At 33.7% G+C, this 14,941-nt stretch overlaps 1 protein-coding gene and 1 long non-coding RNA gene across 4 annotated transcripts; one reads left to right on the top strand and one right to left on the bottom strand.

The window, feature by feature from the left end:
- The first annotated feature begins 9,598 nt into the window (after window positions 1–9,598).
- On the top strand, window positions 9,599–11,034 carry LOC145128817 (uncharacterized). 2 transcript variants are annotated; one of them, XR_013717112.1, is made up of 3 exons: window positions 9,639–9,884; window positions 10,070–10,272; window positions 10,545–11,034. It is a non-coding gene; the product is annotated as an uncharacterized LOC145128817 (long non-coding RNA). The 2 variants fall into 2 exon arrangements; XR_013717111.1 differs by having other exon boundaries at window positions 9,599–10,272.
- Window positions 11,035–12,338: 1,304 nt separating this feature from the next.
- Window positions 12,339–14,164, bottom strand: LOC145133386 (Ubiquitin-like superfamily protein). 2 transcript variants are annotated; one of them, XM_079068329.1, is made up of 6 exons: window positions 14,018–14,164; window positions 13,639–13,744; window positions 13,164–13,407; window positions 12,978–13,083; window positions 12,801–12,900; window positions 12,339–12,623 (listed from the first exon to the last, which is right to left on the bottom strand). In XM_079068329.1, the coding sequence occupies exons 3-6, from the start codon at window positions 13,393–13,395 to the stop codon at window positions 12,492–12,494; spliced, it is 570 nt and encodes a 189-aa protein (XP_078924455.1). In that variant the 5' UTR covers window positions 13,396–13,407; window positions 13,639–13,744; window positions 14,018–14,164; the 3' UTR covers window positions 12,339–12,491. The 2 variants fall into 2 exon arrangements, with proteins under 2 accessions (XP_078924455.1, XP_078924456.1); XM_079068330.1 differs by lacking the exon at window positions 13,639–13,744 and having other exon boundaries at window positions 14,018–14,144.
- Between the last annotated feature and the right edge of the window lie 777 nt (window positions 14,165–14,941).

Genomic DNA, 14,941 nt, shown 5'->3' with positions numbered 1-14,941 from the left:
AATATACATAATATACATATTATATATATATATATATATGGCTAGGTTCATGTATTCCTTACATTTATTGTGTGATAGAATGCATCAATAAGAATTTAATAAAAATTAAATCATGATTAAATCAAATAAAGATAGATATTAAATGATTTCCATAATTGTATATATATTTAATGGTATCTATAATTATAATTCTTTTTTATGGAATATAATTAAATTTTCCATTAATGTCAACAATAATATTCTTTCACAATTAATTCGTATCTTGGTTTTCATGTATGGGTTCGTGTTTTGTTTTAGGACCCACTCACTTAAAATACAACAAAGTTGCCTGAAACATAGAGAACGATAGTGTATTCTACTATAATATACTCTTATTCTGCTAGAATACACTCTCATTTTGATAGAATAAACTCTCATTATGCTAGAATACACTCTCATTCACCATGTTCCAAGCAACTTTGTTGTCTTTTGAGTAAGTGGGTCCTGAAACAAAACACGAACCCATATATGAAAACCTAGATGTGAATTCATTCTGAAAAAAATATTATTGCTGGCATTAATGACGAATTTAATTAGTTTCCATAAAAATGAATTATAATTATGGATATCATTTAATATACATACATATATGGAAATTATTTAATATCTATATTTTTTTGATTAAATAATAATTAAATTTTTACTAAATTATTATTGGTGCATTCTAGCACACAATAGATGTGGGAAACACATGAACCTATCTCAATTGGGCTACCTTCATGTATTCCTTACATTTATTGTGTGATAGAATGCACCAATAAGAAATTAGTAAAAATTAAATTATTATTAAATCAAATAAAGATAGATATTAAATTATTTCAATAATTGTATATATATTAAATGATATCTATAATTATAATTCATTTTTTATGGAAACTAATTAAATTCATCATTAATGTTAGCAATAATATTTTTTCAGAATGAATTCGCATCTATGTTTTCATGTATGGGTTCGTGTTTTGTTTCAGGACTCACTCACTTAAAATGCAACAAAGTTGCCTAGAACATAGAGAGCGATAGGTGGTCTTAGTTTTGAAAAATGATGAGCGGATTAGGGGTTCTCGTGTTTTCGCAAATCTGTAAGTTCTCAAAAAGAAAACTTTCCTCCTTCTCTCTCTCTCTCTCTCTCTCTCTCTATATATATATATATATATATATATATATATATATATATATATATATATATATATATATATATATATATATATATATATATATATATATATATATTAGTAAAATACCCGTGTGTTGCAGCAGCGATGATTGGTTTCTTTTTGACAACCAGTATTAAATTGTCCTTAAAGCATTATATTGCTATGGTTAAAAAATATAATCACATTAGCAACCCTTAAAAAATAATAGTAGATATAACTTAACAATATTATATATAACCAAGAATAATGTAACTTGGCAATATAGGAAAATCAAATTGAATATAATTAACTATAACCAGAAGAAATAAAGCTTAACTTGAAAAAGTTTATATCAGAAGGTCTAAATTTCCATAATATTTACTGTTTTGATTAAAAATCAATCAAATGAAAATCAACCAAATTGTATGAGAGGATGTGGTGTTGTAGCTGTTATGAGTATCAAAATGAGATCAAAATGACACGAATTGTTTACAAGTAAAGCTCTTGATCCTTGATAAGATCTCCAACATAAAACATTGGGAGGTGATAATGGTCACATGCCTTGTTTGATTTTATTGATTTGAATGCAAGTTACAAATATGAATACGAATACAAATGTTTTAGTAGCTATGGGTGTCTGTAGTGTGAATTATACAAGTGTATTTATAGTCTAATCTAAATAACTAAAAATCCAATATTATCGGGATCGTATTAAATAAGTATTCACACGTTGCTTTGACTTGGCATTTCCGAGTCTTAAGCCAATTCAAAGTAATTCTCTAGAATAGATGAGTCTTTTGTTGACCATTTTTGCATAAACGAAGAATAAAAAAGAAATATAGTCGTTAATCTTATTAGGAAATAATGATAATGATCAGGTTCATGGTGTATGTTTCGGGATCCTTAAAGTCCTTTAAGATCCGAGATCCTAGATAGGGTTCAGGATCTTGACCCCTAACAATTGCCTCCAACTTATACCTACAAAATATTTTGGAATAATTCATAATATTTGAAAGAGTATAATTTTATCATGTAAAAAATAAGGAGTCTGAAATTCTAACGAATAGAGAAATATAAATTCTAACGGATATAATTCTAGCCCTTAATGTAGGCATGATTATCTGTTGAACCGCTTCTCTCTATTCTGTGATCTTCGAATAAATAGAGCATTTGGGCTCTCGATTCTTACTTACTTCTTCTAGCTCTCTTTCAAACGTTGTTCATTATCTTGAAGGTTGTTGTGATAAGTGCTTTGAGCTTAATGCCATTTATTGTAGTTTCGCTTGAGTTAAGCCTGTGAATCACAACAAAGAAAGAACCGACGCCAGTCGTCGTCTAGGAGGGGGTCCCGAAACAAGGCTCCGACGATCTAGTCAGTAATTGGATGAGAGAATTAAGGTTTAGCTTAAGAGGGATAATGAGACGATTCACTCTATTGGAGAAGAAGGATCTCTTTTATACTTGTCGTCGTGGGAGCACGTCCCCGACAATACCTTTTGTCTTGTCTAGACCGCCAGGACGTGGAGGCGTCCCATTGGCGGATCGTGCACCACTAGCGGTCATCTGCTATTGATGCATAATTACCGAAGAGCTGCACTCTGAGCATTACAGTTGTCGCTGTGGGGAGCGGTTGGTAGTGTTTTGGCTTATTATAGACTAGAGCCTTTTGTTCTGAGTTGCCCTGGGAGCGGCGATAGGAACGAAGGGGGGTCCGTTGGCGGCAGTCGGACTGCCATTAAGCAACGCACAGCTTAGGCGGACTCCCCGCTCGTAGGTGATGTTGGGGCCAACACAATTGGTGGCCAGTTGCGCAAGAAGCGTAACATTGATTTCCTATGTGGAGGCGCACCTGATGTGATCGACATTCTCGATGATGACACTTCACATCAGTCGATAAGAGTGAGCCAAGAAACAACTGCACTACATCAATGACCAGAAAAAGGAATTAGAGATGATGTTGAATCAGGTGACAGTGATCTTGTTAAGAAGCCTACAACTGGTCCTAAAGTCTCCTCCAACTCTTTGCCAGTTCCACCTCCTGACGGTGCCATCTCTGGCGTCATGTCTACACAACTGGGAAACGATGGTGTGTACCTCTCGGAGTGGAATCTCACTCATGGGTCCCTTTTTACGCAACCTTTCAACGCCCACAAATGGTGTCGTCGTACGTTTCCTCCAACCACTTTGGAGTCGATAGAACTCCTTTCTCATTCCCATATGGCGACCGATCTCCAGTACGATGTTGTCCAGGTTGCTCTGTATTTGGTGGCGACAGCCGGTCAAGATTTATAACGTTTTGTAGAATTTGTTTCCATCAACTTCGTATTCTAATTTAGTTATGCTTAAATGAACTTTTAACTGTAATCGTACATTTATTCCAAATTAATGATAATGGTTTTTTTAATGATATATAACCCAATCAAGTCGAGCTCAACAAGATCAATTATTCTATGAACTCTTGCTTGAAAATCAAGGCTCAATGAAGCTTGAGTTTAGTTTCTTAATTGAGTTGAGCTTGAACATGACACTATATCGACACAACTTAAGTTTATTACACTGTGTCATTTGGGTGCTATTGCTTAGAAAGTTATAAGGGTTAGTTTTTTATGTTTTATTTTAGACCGAAACGGCAAAAAAATTATACTTAAAAATAGCAACCTTTTTTTTTTCTTTTTAACCCAAAACAACTTTGTATTTTTTTTTTATCAAAAACAACAATATACTTTTTAATCTAAACAACAATATAGTTTTTTTGTTAACAGCCAACATAACTTAATTTTATTTTTAATCCAACATAACAATATACTTTACTTTTAATCCAACATGTTTTTATTTATAACCAAAAACTAAATAATGTACTTTAAAATAAATCATTTTTCAAAAGACAATTACTCGCCCAAAAAAACTAACAAACGCTCATCGAAAATTATTCGTACCCATCGCTTAGCGCGGGTAAACGGCTAATATATATATATATATATATATATATATATATATATATATATATATATATATATATATATATATATATATATATATATATATATATAAACAATTTTATAAAGGAGGTTGGAATATAATTTAAAATTAAATAAAGGAGGTTACAAACACTTAAAATTTAAATAACAAAATTACATTAATAGTAGACACTTAAAACACGACTTAATAGTAGCCGTAACAAGCGACTTAACAGTAGACGAAACACATGACTTAATAGTAGACGAAAAACATAAAAAAACTACGGCTAATCCCAGTTGTAATCTTTAGCAAGATCCCGCTTTGCGTTGTTAACAATTCGACGTTCCTCCTCAGACAAGTGATCTCCCGTTGGTGTTAAGTAAAGCTGCAATGCACGGTTCTTTTCCTTTTTAGCACAGTTCATTTCTTTGAACTTTTCCACTTCCAAAAAACCCTCAAGTTTATCGTCCAACCTTTTTATTGAGTTCCTTATCTCCTCCGCTTCAGTCAATTTACTTTTTCCTCCTTTCAACCTTCTTTTTGCTTTGTCTCGTCCCATAGGACGAGTTGGAACTTAATAAGGATCTTCGTTGATGTCAATCCCTACGATACACGCATCAGAAGATTGACTGTTGGTGATCTCTGAAGTTTTGCTTCGTTTGGACATCCCCGCGTAATCGTCGGGAGTTTTTAACCCTAACCATTTTCGACTGCCCTTCACAACTTCCCAAAACGACTCATTGGCAAAAGATTTTTTGACTTTTGCCTTGTAAATCTTTCGAACTTTAGCCATGATGTGACAACCCAAAATTTTTATTCTTGTAAAAGTCAAACATATCGTGTAAAGGTCAAACTCATTTCTTTTATTAACATATATGGCTAGATTAATGGGTTTTAAGTGTATAAACCTTGTACCAAAGGTATTGTATGCTTAAGAAGTGAAACAAGTTGAACTGAGAACCCATGCGAGGCCAAAATTTCGGACTGTAAACCCCCTTCATGCGAGGTTCACGACCGCAAACATGGGCCGCAAACCCTCGGACCGTGAACAGTCTTCGGAGCCGTGAACCCTCGGCAGTGAACTCCTCCCTATATATAGGTGTTGATCGATTTTATCTTCACTTCTTTCACTTCTGACCGCAAACTCTATCATTTCTCTGTCAAGTATCATCTCTCAAACCTTCAACTCTTCTTGGAATATTGCTTGGATCTTCAAGGTGTTCATCATTTCATTATCATTCTAGGGATTTCTAGACTGAAAACACTTGTATCTTCATCATTCTTCAAGCTTGTTGGGTCGTGAACTCAAGAACATCAATTGTTCTTGGGCCGTAAATCCTTCATCAGGTCGTGAACTCTCTTGTTGTCTTCAAACGTTGCTTCTAACACCTTAATTTGTAAGTTAAACTTGCAGATTAGTTCGTTTTCCTATCACTCTTATGAGTATATTCATTTATAAGTATACATGTATATTGTATGAATCGTGTTTAGGACTCGTTTTGTTAGCAAGACTTCACTTGTGGAGCTAACGTCCTATAACCAAATCTTCAATCGAATATCCAACATAAGGTGAGTTCATACCCCTATAATCTACATTTTTAATGATTTTAAATACTTTTAAGGGGGGGGGGGGGGGAATGCAAGTTGAACACAATTAAATTGTGTTAATATCTACCTGTGATATCAACCACATAAAAGGTTTTCTTATGCTTTTAAATATTGTGTTAACAATAAAAGATTACCAAATACTTCCAAAATGACTTAAAGTCATGTAAACTTTTTTTAAACAATGTTAAACTTTTTTAATACTGTTAAACTCTTCGAAAAACTGTTAAACTCTTTTAAAATGTTTTATAAACTCTTTAAACTTATATTTGTCAAAATCATGTTTATATATGTATAAGTATATAAATAAGACTCAAAAGGCTTAGGACTAATGAATTACCTTATTTCCTTTTCCTTGTTTGGATTTGGGCTTAAGGTGAAGCTATTTGTCCGAAGGTCGTTTCCTTCTTAATTATATATATTATACATATAGGAATATAAAAGGTTATTTCCATCAATATAGCTACCTTTGTATCACGTTGAGCAAAGGGGTACATTCATGAGAGATCATGCTAATCGGATAGAACATATAAGTTATAATATGTATAAGTTATGAAACAAACGAGAAATCTATTTTTACTAGATAAGTATTCATGGTTTAAACTACTTTGTTAAGATAAAGGATATACTTCAATCTTTACTTGAAACCAGATAAACCAGAAATGTGAGCCACTACTTCACGACGTGACAATTTACTTGTTATGTCGTGTTTTGTAACCAAAGTCTCCTCGAGGGAGAGCGGGCATTGTGTGTACAGATCTGTATGGGATCGACTATCCCACATCCCGACTGTTAGCTACAGTTTGGTCGGCAGGCCAAGGGGTGACAAATGTCACACTGTTCGACGCCAGAAGGTCGTCGTGTTCATCCTAGTTAATTAGCATGGTTACAACCTTATCACATTTTAACCATAATTAACCAGTTTAATAATAGGGTAGTTATTACACCAGAAGTGTATTTTTAAGAAATACTACTGCATCAATCAGTTTCCACAAACAAAACAGAAAACATTCTTCTTATAATTTTATGGTGAGTTAAAATTATGTCATACTAGGTTATAAGTACTATAACACCTAAACGGAACAATTTTATGGGATTAAAACTACTTTTCAGTTGTAAAGCAGAAAATATAGGATTTTCTGGAACGTAATCAGTCACTTTCTTAAAACGAAAGCAACCATAAAAGAAAATATACTTATGAACTCACCAGCTTAAATGCTGATCCTCTATTTCAAAATAACTTGTATTCTCAGGGAATCTAGTAGACAGATACACCCCCATAGCTTTTGTGAAGACAGCCTAGTATCGTGCTGCGTCTTTTGTCTTTTACTATATATACTTTTGTTGTTGAATATCTAATGTTTGAACACTCATGTAAAAACTTATACATTATTAATGCAATGGTTGTTTGTACTTTGATTACTATAATGCATGTGTTGTGATACTTGACATGATGTCCTCCGCCCCCGAACGTTTCCGCCGTTCCGGTTTGGGGGTGAGACACATGACATCCAACTCAATTGCACCGCTTTGGGGGGTTTTTGATGGCGTTCATATAGATGTCGTTGAACTCTATTATGGCTCGATTGGCGGTCCTCCACTTAGAATAAAGTGATTCAGGTTTGCGGGTCATTTTTTTTCATGCGTTGACAAAAGTTACGCCAAACTTTTTCTTTGAAAGTTTTTGAGTCTTGCTCGTTGCCATGGATCGGGTCCTCCGACACATCTAGCCATGGTTGAGCTAGTGCGCTCTCTTCATCATCCATCCACCCTTGACATGGAGCCTCCCTTTTCCTTTTTTGTGCTTGTGGTTGGACTTTCGACTCTTGAAATGATTCTTGAACGGGATCTTCAACAGGACCTTCGTCAGAAGAATCGGTTGACTCGTCGAGTAGGCGGCGTGGTTGGGATTGAAAGTTAGTTTGCGGCTGGGGTTGAGAAAAAAATTGAGTTTTTTGAACCGTTTCAAACGGATCAAGATCCACATTCGGACGATGTGTTGGTTGAGATTGGTTGTGGTAAAATCCCATTGGTTGAGAAGAGTACGGATTAAATGGAAACATTTGCGGACCAATTATAGGATAGTAGAAGCTAGCGGGAGAGTGAATTGGTTGATCAAATGATGGTCGATAACATGGTGGTGATGGAAGGTTTGGGGATGGAAGGTTTGGTGATTGAGTGTTTGGAGATAGAATGTTTAGTGATGGAGCGATGGAAGGTTTGAAGATTTCTTTTTGTTGTTTCTTAGGGTTTTGTTTGGGTGAGATGAAGACATTTTCTTTGATGAGTTGAGATAGAATGTGAGGGAGATAATATTTTGTGTGTTAGTAATGTTGAATGTGTGATTTAATTTATATATAGTATTTGAATATTATGAGTTTTATTAAAACGTTTTTTGTAATTAAATAAGAAGTTGGAGAAAAGTTAAATTGGAAATTTAATTTTGGGGGTTGAAAACATTAAAACGGTATCAATTAAAATGTGAAGTTGTTGAAGATTTATTATGCAATTTAATTTTGGCAGCATATCGGAAGTCAAAAGTTTTATATAGAATAAATTACACGAATGGTCCCTATGGTTTAGGGTAATTTGCACGTTTGGTCCCTAACTTATTTTTTAACTCAGAAGGTCCCTACTGTTTGTTTTTGTTACGCGGTTGGTCCCTGTCTTACCTAAAAAAACTATTTTTCTCTTGCTTTTTTTTTGTTAATTTATTTAAATAAATACCCCCAACCCCATCCCCTCATCTTACCTTACCTACCCCAACATTTTTCCCTATTTAAATAATATTCTTTTTAGGTAAGACAGAGACCAAACACGTAACAAAAAGAAACAGTAGGGACCAAACGCGTAATCAAAACAAATAGAAGGGACCTTCCGAGTTAAAATAAATAAGTTAGGGACCAAACGCGCAAATTACCCCAAACCATGGGGACCATTTGGATAATTTACTCTTTTATATAGCAATCCAGGGAAAGACCCTCCAACCAATCAAAAGTCTCCAATCTTTTCTCTTTCCTTGCGCCAAGCACATAACGAACACTAAATAGCGAGCCCCCTAACAAGCGTTAGGAGACGGTGTTCTCTTCTTCACAACGACCTTGACGATTCCTTAGCGACCGACCACTCCGTATAGACTAATGATAGATACAAGGCTTAAAAAGTGGGGACACATGCCCCGCCGGCTAAAATCTTTTACATATAAATATTTTACATTATTTTAAATTTTACTTTAAAACCCTTGAAAAAAATTAAATAATACTCCCAACAAAAAAATAAAATAACGGAATCACAACTGTGTGTGACCTACGACTTACCTACATCATATTCCCCCATACCTACCTACTTCGTATGAAATGGAACTATGTAGTTGGCTCATGTGGATGCTTAATAGAATGTAAAGCATCAAAACAAAACAAAAGAAATACGACTTGCTCATGTTTGCTTGTTTAAGTTTTAAAATAACAAACAAACAATATATTAGTTCTCGCACAAACCTAGGAGGTTATGGTGGAGTGGTGTGGTCCGACTAATCACCAGATTATGTGCGGTCGACTACTATACAATTAAAAGCATGAGGGGCGTTGAGGAGGGGGCAAAGTGGACAGTTGTATATGTCCCAATATTTTTTATTATATATTTTTATTTAAAAATAAAAACTTATAACAACGATAAATACTCTTTTTTTATGGTTCGTCCTGGGTCTTTAAAAGATATTTACTTTTTTTTAGGACCGGTGCCGATTAAAAATGAAGACCATAACCAAGTTGAAGTCGACACGTTCAATGTTTCATATTAACAAAGAGTGGGACATTTAATACAAGTAGTAAACTTTAGGACAATTCTTGTAATTTACTATTTCTTCAACGCTCAGGATGACGTACGTCTATCACTTCTATATAAGTTGGTGTCTACTTGTTCGACCTAATCGCAGAGGTACTTTCAGATCCGCCGATTTTCACCTCATGGCATTCAATACAGATTGACACCGTCACTTTGCAGCAGGCGAGATGAGTGTAGCCGTTACGTACATGAGTTCCAGCGGTGACCTGAATACCAGAAGGCAAGAGCGCCGGATTAACATTCTCAGTGCTTCAAATCGCAGCTCCAAATCACGACCAGGTCTATCATCTGCAGATCTACTTCATGGTAATTTGTTCCAACAAATCTTTTCTGTATGTACCACTTTTAAGAATATCTGTTTGAATATCGATGAATATCCTTCGCAATTTTTGAGTTATCCAGCGAACCAGCCTTCAAAACCAATCTTTATATTTGTGCAAAATTTGGTGAATCAAATTGCGAGTGACTTACAACAGTATTGCCCTTTTTAGCATCTGTAGATGGAAGTGCAAAAATGGCTGAGATTATTGGAAGTCAATACAACATCGTACAGGATATGTTTGCTATATTTGGCAAACATTACATAGTGAACTTTTTTTATCTATATGATTTTTCTCGGATATCAGACACTGATTCTTGGATTAGTCAGATTCAAGTTTGGGTTCTCTTGAAATGCGTTAAATTATTCTTCTCGGTGAGTATCTTTTGTATTTACTTCCCAAAAGTAGTCCTTTAGTTTATGCCTACAATTGGATCTAATATAAATTAAGTCGACAAATGTTATACCTATAGATGGAAGCTGTTTAGATTGATGTGAAATCTGTGTTTTTTACATACTTATCTATTCATAAACATAATGTTTTTTTTCACCTAAACAAACAATGCATCTGAAAACATTATCTTTATGGTGTTCCTTTGAGGTTTTTCGTACATATTTGTATCTAATGTTTAACATCTCCTTTATAGGAAGCATAGATGATGGTATAAGTTGATGAAAGATTATATGGTGGTTGCGACACTCATAGTCTTTGTAGCATTTTAAGTGGATCAAAGATTCTATGGTACATTCCAGGTGGATACAATCAAAACAATGAGATTTACATGCTCATCCGTGAGGGTATCTTTCCTAGCAATGGGTATTGCAGACGTGATCTCTTAATGCTATTCATCAACTTTATTCTTGGAGAAGTTTTCATCACCATATGTCAAAATAGTTAAGACTATGGTGACTAAGAACGTCTATTCACGATATTCGAAGAATGATGTCACTCTATATGTTAGCTTTTTTCAAAACATGACATGGTGAGGTATCTCTACGATATATCTTATAGTTTTGAATAGATGAATTTTGTATTTGACCAAATCAAATATATTGGTTCTCTTGAAATGCGTTGAAATTGACTTTGTTTGTAAGATTGTAAGTGTTTGTAAGAATATAAAACCAAGATTGTTACAATTCCTTTTTTTAGTGATAGTGTATGATTTATATCTTTTTATCCTTTTTAGTAAATGTTAGTTGATTAATAATATTTGTGTCTGATATACCTTCTAGATAACATTCTGTTTTGGAGAGGTGTATGAACTCTCCTCTCCTAACGATGTTTACTCATGCATTTCTCTTTTTGATAATGATAATAAATATAATAAAAACTACTTACTTAGATACTTATTTTCAAATCGATAAATTTATATTTATTTTTAAAAAAACTACTACTTATGCATAGGCCAAGGCAGGATTCCGCAGGAACGGCTCTATATTATTGCATTCCTTCTCAATCAACCTTTCTATTCCTTGGGCAATTTCTTGTAGTTACCATTATGTTATCGATATGAAAACTTGAAATATTGAGTTATAGTTTCATCTTATAATCTTATTTTTTGGTTATGTGCAAGTGTATTAACAAATCAACTTGCTAACTAGTATGTTTTAGCTATTGTTAAACCCCTTTATTCGTTCAAGAATATCACAAAGTTTCTTAAATGCATATCTATACATTTTTATGTTAAACCACATTTGTAAAATCACTTTTGTGAACCATCATCGTCATATTATCATGTCTAATATGATAAGTCATAGATATTTATTGTGTTATATATATTATAGCTTTTGTGATTGATTCATGGCAAAAACCACACATCATCCACCGTGTCATGGCATACATCGGATAAATCGTTGCTACAATGGATGTAATAACTTGTCTATTTCGGGTTATCCGTTGTAACAAGGTAATCTTGACAGCCACATGTACACAAAAGATTTACCAATTATACAAACCAAATAGGGGTTTTATATACACGAAATCCAACACATCCATATGGTGAGAACAATTAAGACACTGTTACTTAATCTAAATTTCATAAAATTGTATAGATTCAAGAAATTTTATTCGCACTCTAATTGTGACTCTATTAACAATTCAATTCACGTGTGTACCATAGGGATACTATTTTGAAAGATAAAGAATCCCTGTTTCCTAAAACTCGATATAAATTGTTCAAAATTTTCTTGATTCCAGACATTATAGCACATTTAAAAACAAGGTGCTTGCTATTATTAAGAGAATTTAAATCGATTTAATGGAAGAAGTTTCGTGGTCTATTGATTTAAGTCGATGAGAAAGAAAACTATTCATGGATATGATGACTGCTACAATCGATGAGAGTAAATTATATTAATATCTTAATCGATGACTACCAAAAACGATGACAAAAAATAGGTGTTCAATATGTTAGAACTTTGTTCTTTGGAAATAAAGCATGTCTATTAAGCCTACTTTTTACTAACCCATTCAAAATCACACAAGGTTGAACCACAAACTTCATTAGAAATAAACAACATTTTAAATCAACCTAAGATAAATGATAGATCATAGATAGAAACAATATCTATGGTTACATATATCAAAATCATTCTTATAAACACAAACTAAACCTTTTAAGGAGTGGCAATTCATTCCTTCGATTGAGCCCATGAAAAAATCGATGCTTTCTCCTTCGTGAATGTCGATTTGAAACCCTTGTCATGATATATGCCATAAAATGCACCTATCAACCAAAAATCCCAAACTATCAAACAAACTCTAGAATAATACAACATTTTTATGATTTTGAGACTCACGTATGCAACAAAATTTAATTTGATTTTTCGAAGAAATTCAAAATTTTACATCAATGGTTGATTAGATACATAACTTGAAAGATTATGTAGAGATTCAAGAGTACCTGAGAGTGATTACGTATGCCATGATCTTGAAGAATTCCATCATCATTAAGAAGCTTTTCATTGTGATATGAGAGGCAGAAATTTCGCCACACATGCTTCCTGATAACAAAAAAAAATCAGTTTTCTCATAACAAAATCAAGAAAGAAATATGTCAAAACAAAGATTCGGGAAAAACCAAGAAATGTGACGATGACCCATCTTTGACTGCTCCATTTCGTTGACTTTTTTCTCAACAGCAAGTTTCAAATCCTTGACTTTTGCCGAATTCATCACAGCAACATCTGATCAACCAACAATGGTTAATAATAATGTAATATGAATTATGAAAATAGGAAGATAAGAAATAAGCATAATTGTATACCAAAAGATGTGTTGTCCATTTTAATTACAGAAACACGCATTGCACTCCCGAGTTCCAAGCTGATTAGGGTATCAACATCTGATAAAGTTGGATTTTTTGGTACGTCTGCAAGAACAGGATCATCAAGGAGTGCAGCTAGTGTTGAATTTAGTTTTGCCTTCTTGACATTGTTGTTGTTGTACTCTAGAGCCACATTGTCATCCTCGATGCTACTTGATGTTGGTTCAGTCATGTCTGTATTTATCTGGAAGGTATACAAGAAACTCAGTGAGGCAATACATCAAACACCTTATGTGCAAGAAACCAAATGCTGTGAGAATTCAATCATATTAAGTTACAGATTTTGAAATTGATAGCGATAAGGGAAATTTCATACAGAAGAAGATACTAGTATCCTTTGGGGTCAATTACAAAAAAAGGTTGCGATTTTAAATATAATTACATGATTCGGAAGTTCATTCTAGTAAAAACGCACCTTTGATCCTAGGGTTTTCACCAACAGCTACAATGATGCAGAAATCCTAAATTCCTTTTGCGCCTTCGTTTGTTATCCAAAAATCCTGACTTAAGGTATCTCTTAACTATCAACGTCAAAAAAAATAAAAAAAAATAAAAATAAAAAAATTAACCCTTTGACTTCAAGCAAATTAGCAAATAAATTTTTTCTTAAACATCGTCTCAAACCATATACTGTATTAGGTTACTATAGTACTATACAGGTCCATATATTAATTGGGTTCGTGAGAACCATCCATAAACTAGTCAACTTACCACAAACACAATTCATAATCACGAAATCAGAGTTCATAATCACTGTTTAAAAATCAAAATGGGAATTTAGCAAAACGTCATACTTGTTGGAACTTAGGACTCCAGAAAATGGTCACAACCAAGCAGCTGAGCTTCAACCCTCTATTGTTGACTTTGAGTCCTCAAATCAAAAAATCATAAATTTAAAATGACGTCCTCCGAGACCTCTCTACATATATTTTTAATGTTAAAATGACATAATTGTTCCTTCGGTGAGCAATTGGCCCGGATTTTGGAATTGGACCCGGTTTCGACTAATAATAAGAACCGTTAACTAGATCGGTTAAACTGTAGTGGTTTCGGTGACCTTTTTTCGTACTCAATTAGAACATGTACATATTTGATATAACTATTTAGTGCTTTGAACCCAAATGATTAAAAAAAAATATCAAATCAATCAACAAAAAATAACCTGATACATAAAAAAATAAGGATTTAATATAATCTAGAATGAAGTAAAAACAGTGAACTCAATCCTGAAACAACACAAATTTTGTTTTGATACCTTTTGTTACGGGACATGTAACATAATTAATATGTAACCACATAAAGTGTTTATATAATATAAAACGAAGTCTACACGATAAACTACATGTTGAAAATAAAACATGTCAAATGGACTTCAAACAAAGAGTTAGGGAAATTTAAAAAAGATGAACCATTGTGCATAACGTTAAACATAAAACACCTTTCTGGTTGGGCTTAGTCTTTTACCCGGAACTGGTGGCACCGACCGGAAAAAACCTAAAAACAATGATAGGACAATCTTAAGAACCAACAATCGGTCCGCTTGATGAAAACCGATCCCGGTCCAACACCGATCATGGTTTAGTGCGGTCTGAACAGGCCAATTGCTCACCCTTACCACAAATCATTCAAACCATCTTATTTTTTTGGTCCAACGACTTTACTCTATGGACTATGAAGCATGCAAACTACTCAAGTAAACATGAGCTAAAAAGAGGGTC

The sequence above is a fragment of the Lactuca virosa genome, chromosome 8, assembly GCF_052849685.1.
Source record: "Lactuca virosa cultivar CGN04683 chromosome 8, Lactuca_virosa_CGN04683_v6, whole genome shotgun sequence".
Classification (NCBI taxonomy): domain Eukaryota; kingdom Viridiplantae; phylum Streptophyta; class Magnoliopsida; order Asterales; family Asteraceae; genus Lactuca; species Lactuca virosa.
Note: the sequence above shows the minus strand (reverse complement) of the source record. Positions and strands in the feature narration are given on the sequence as shown.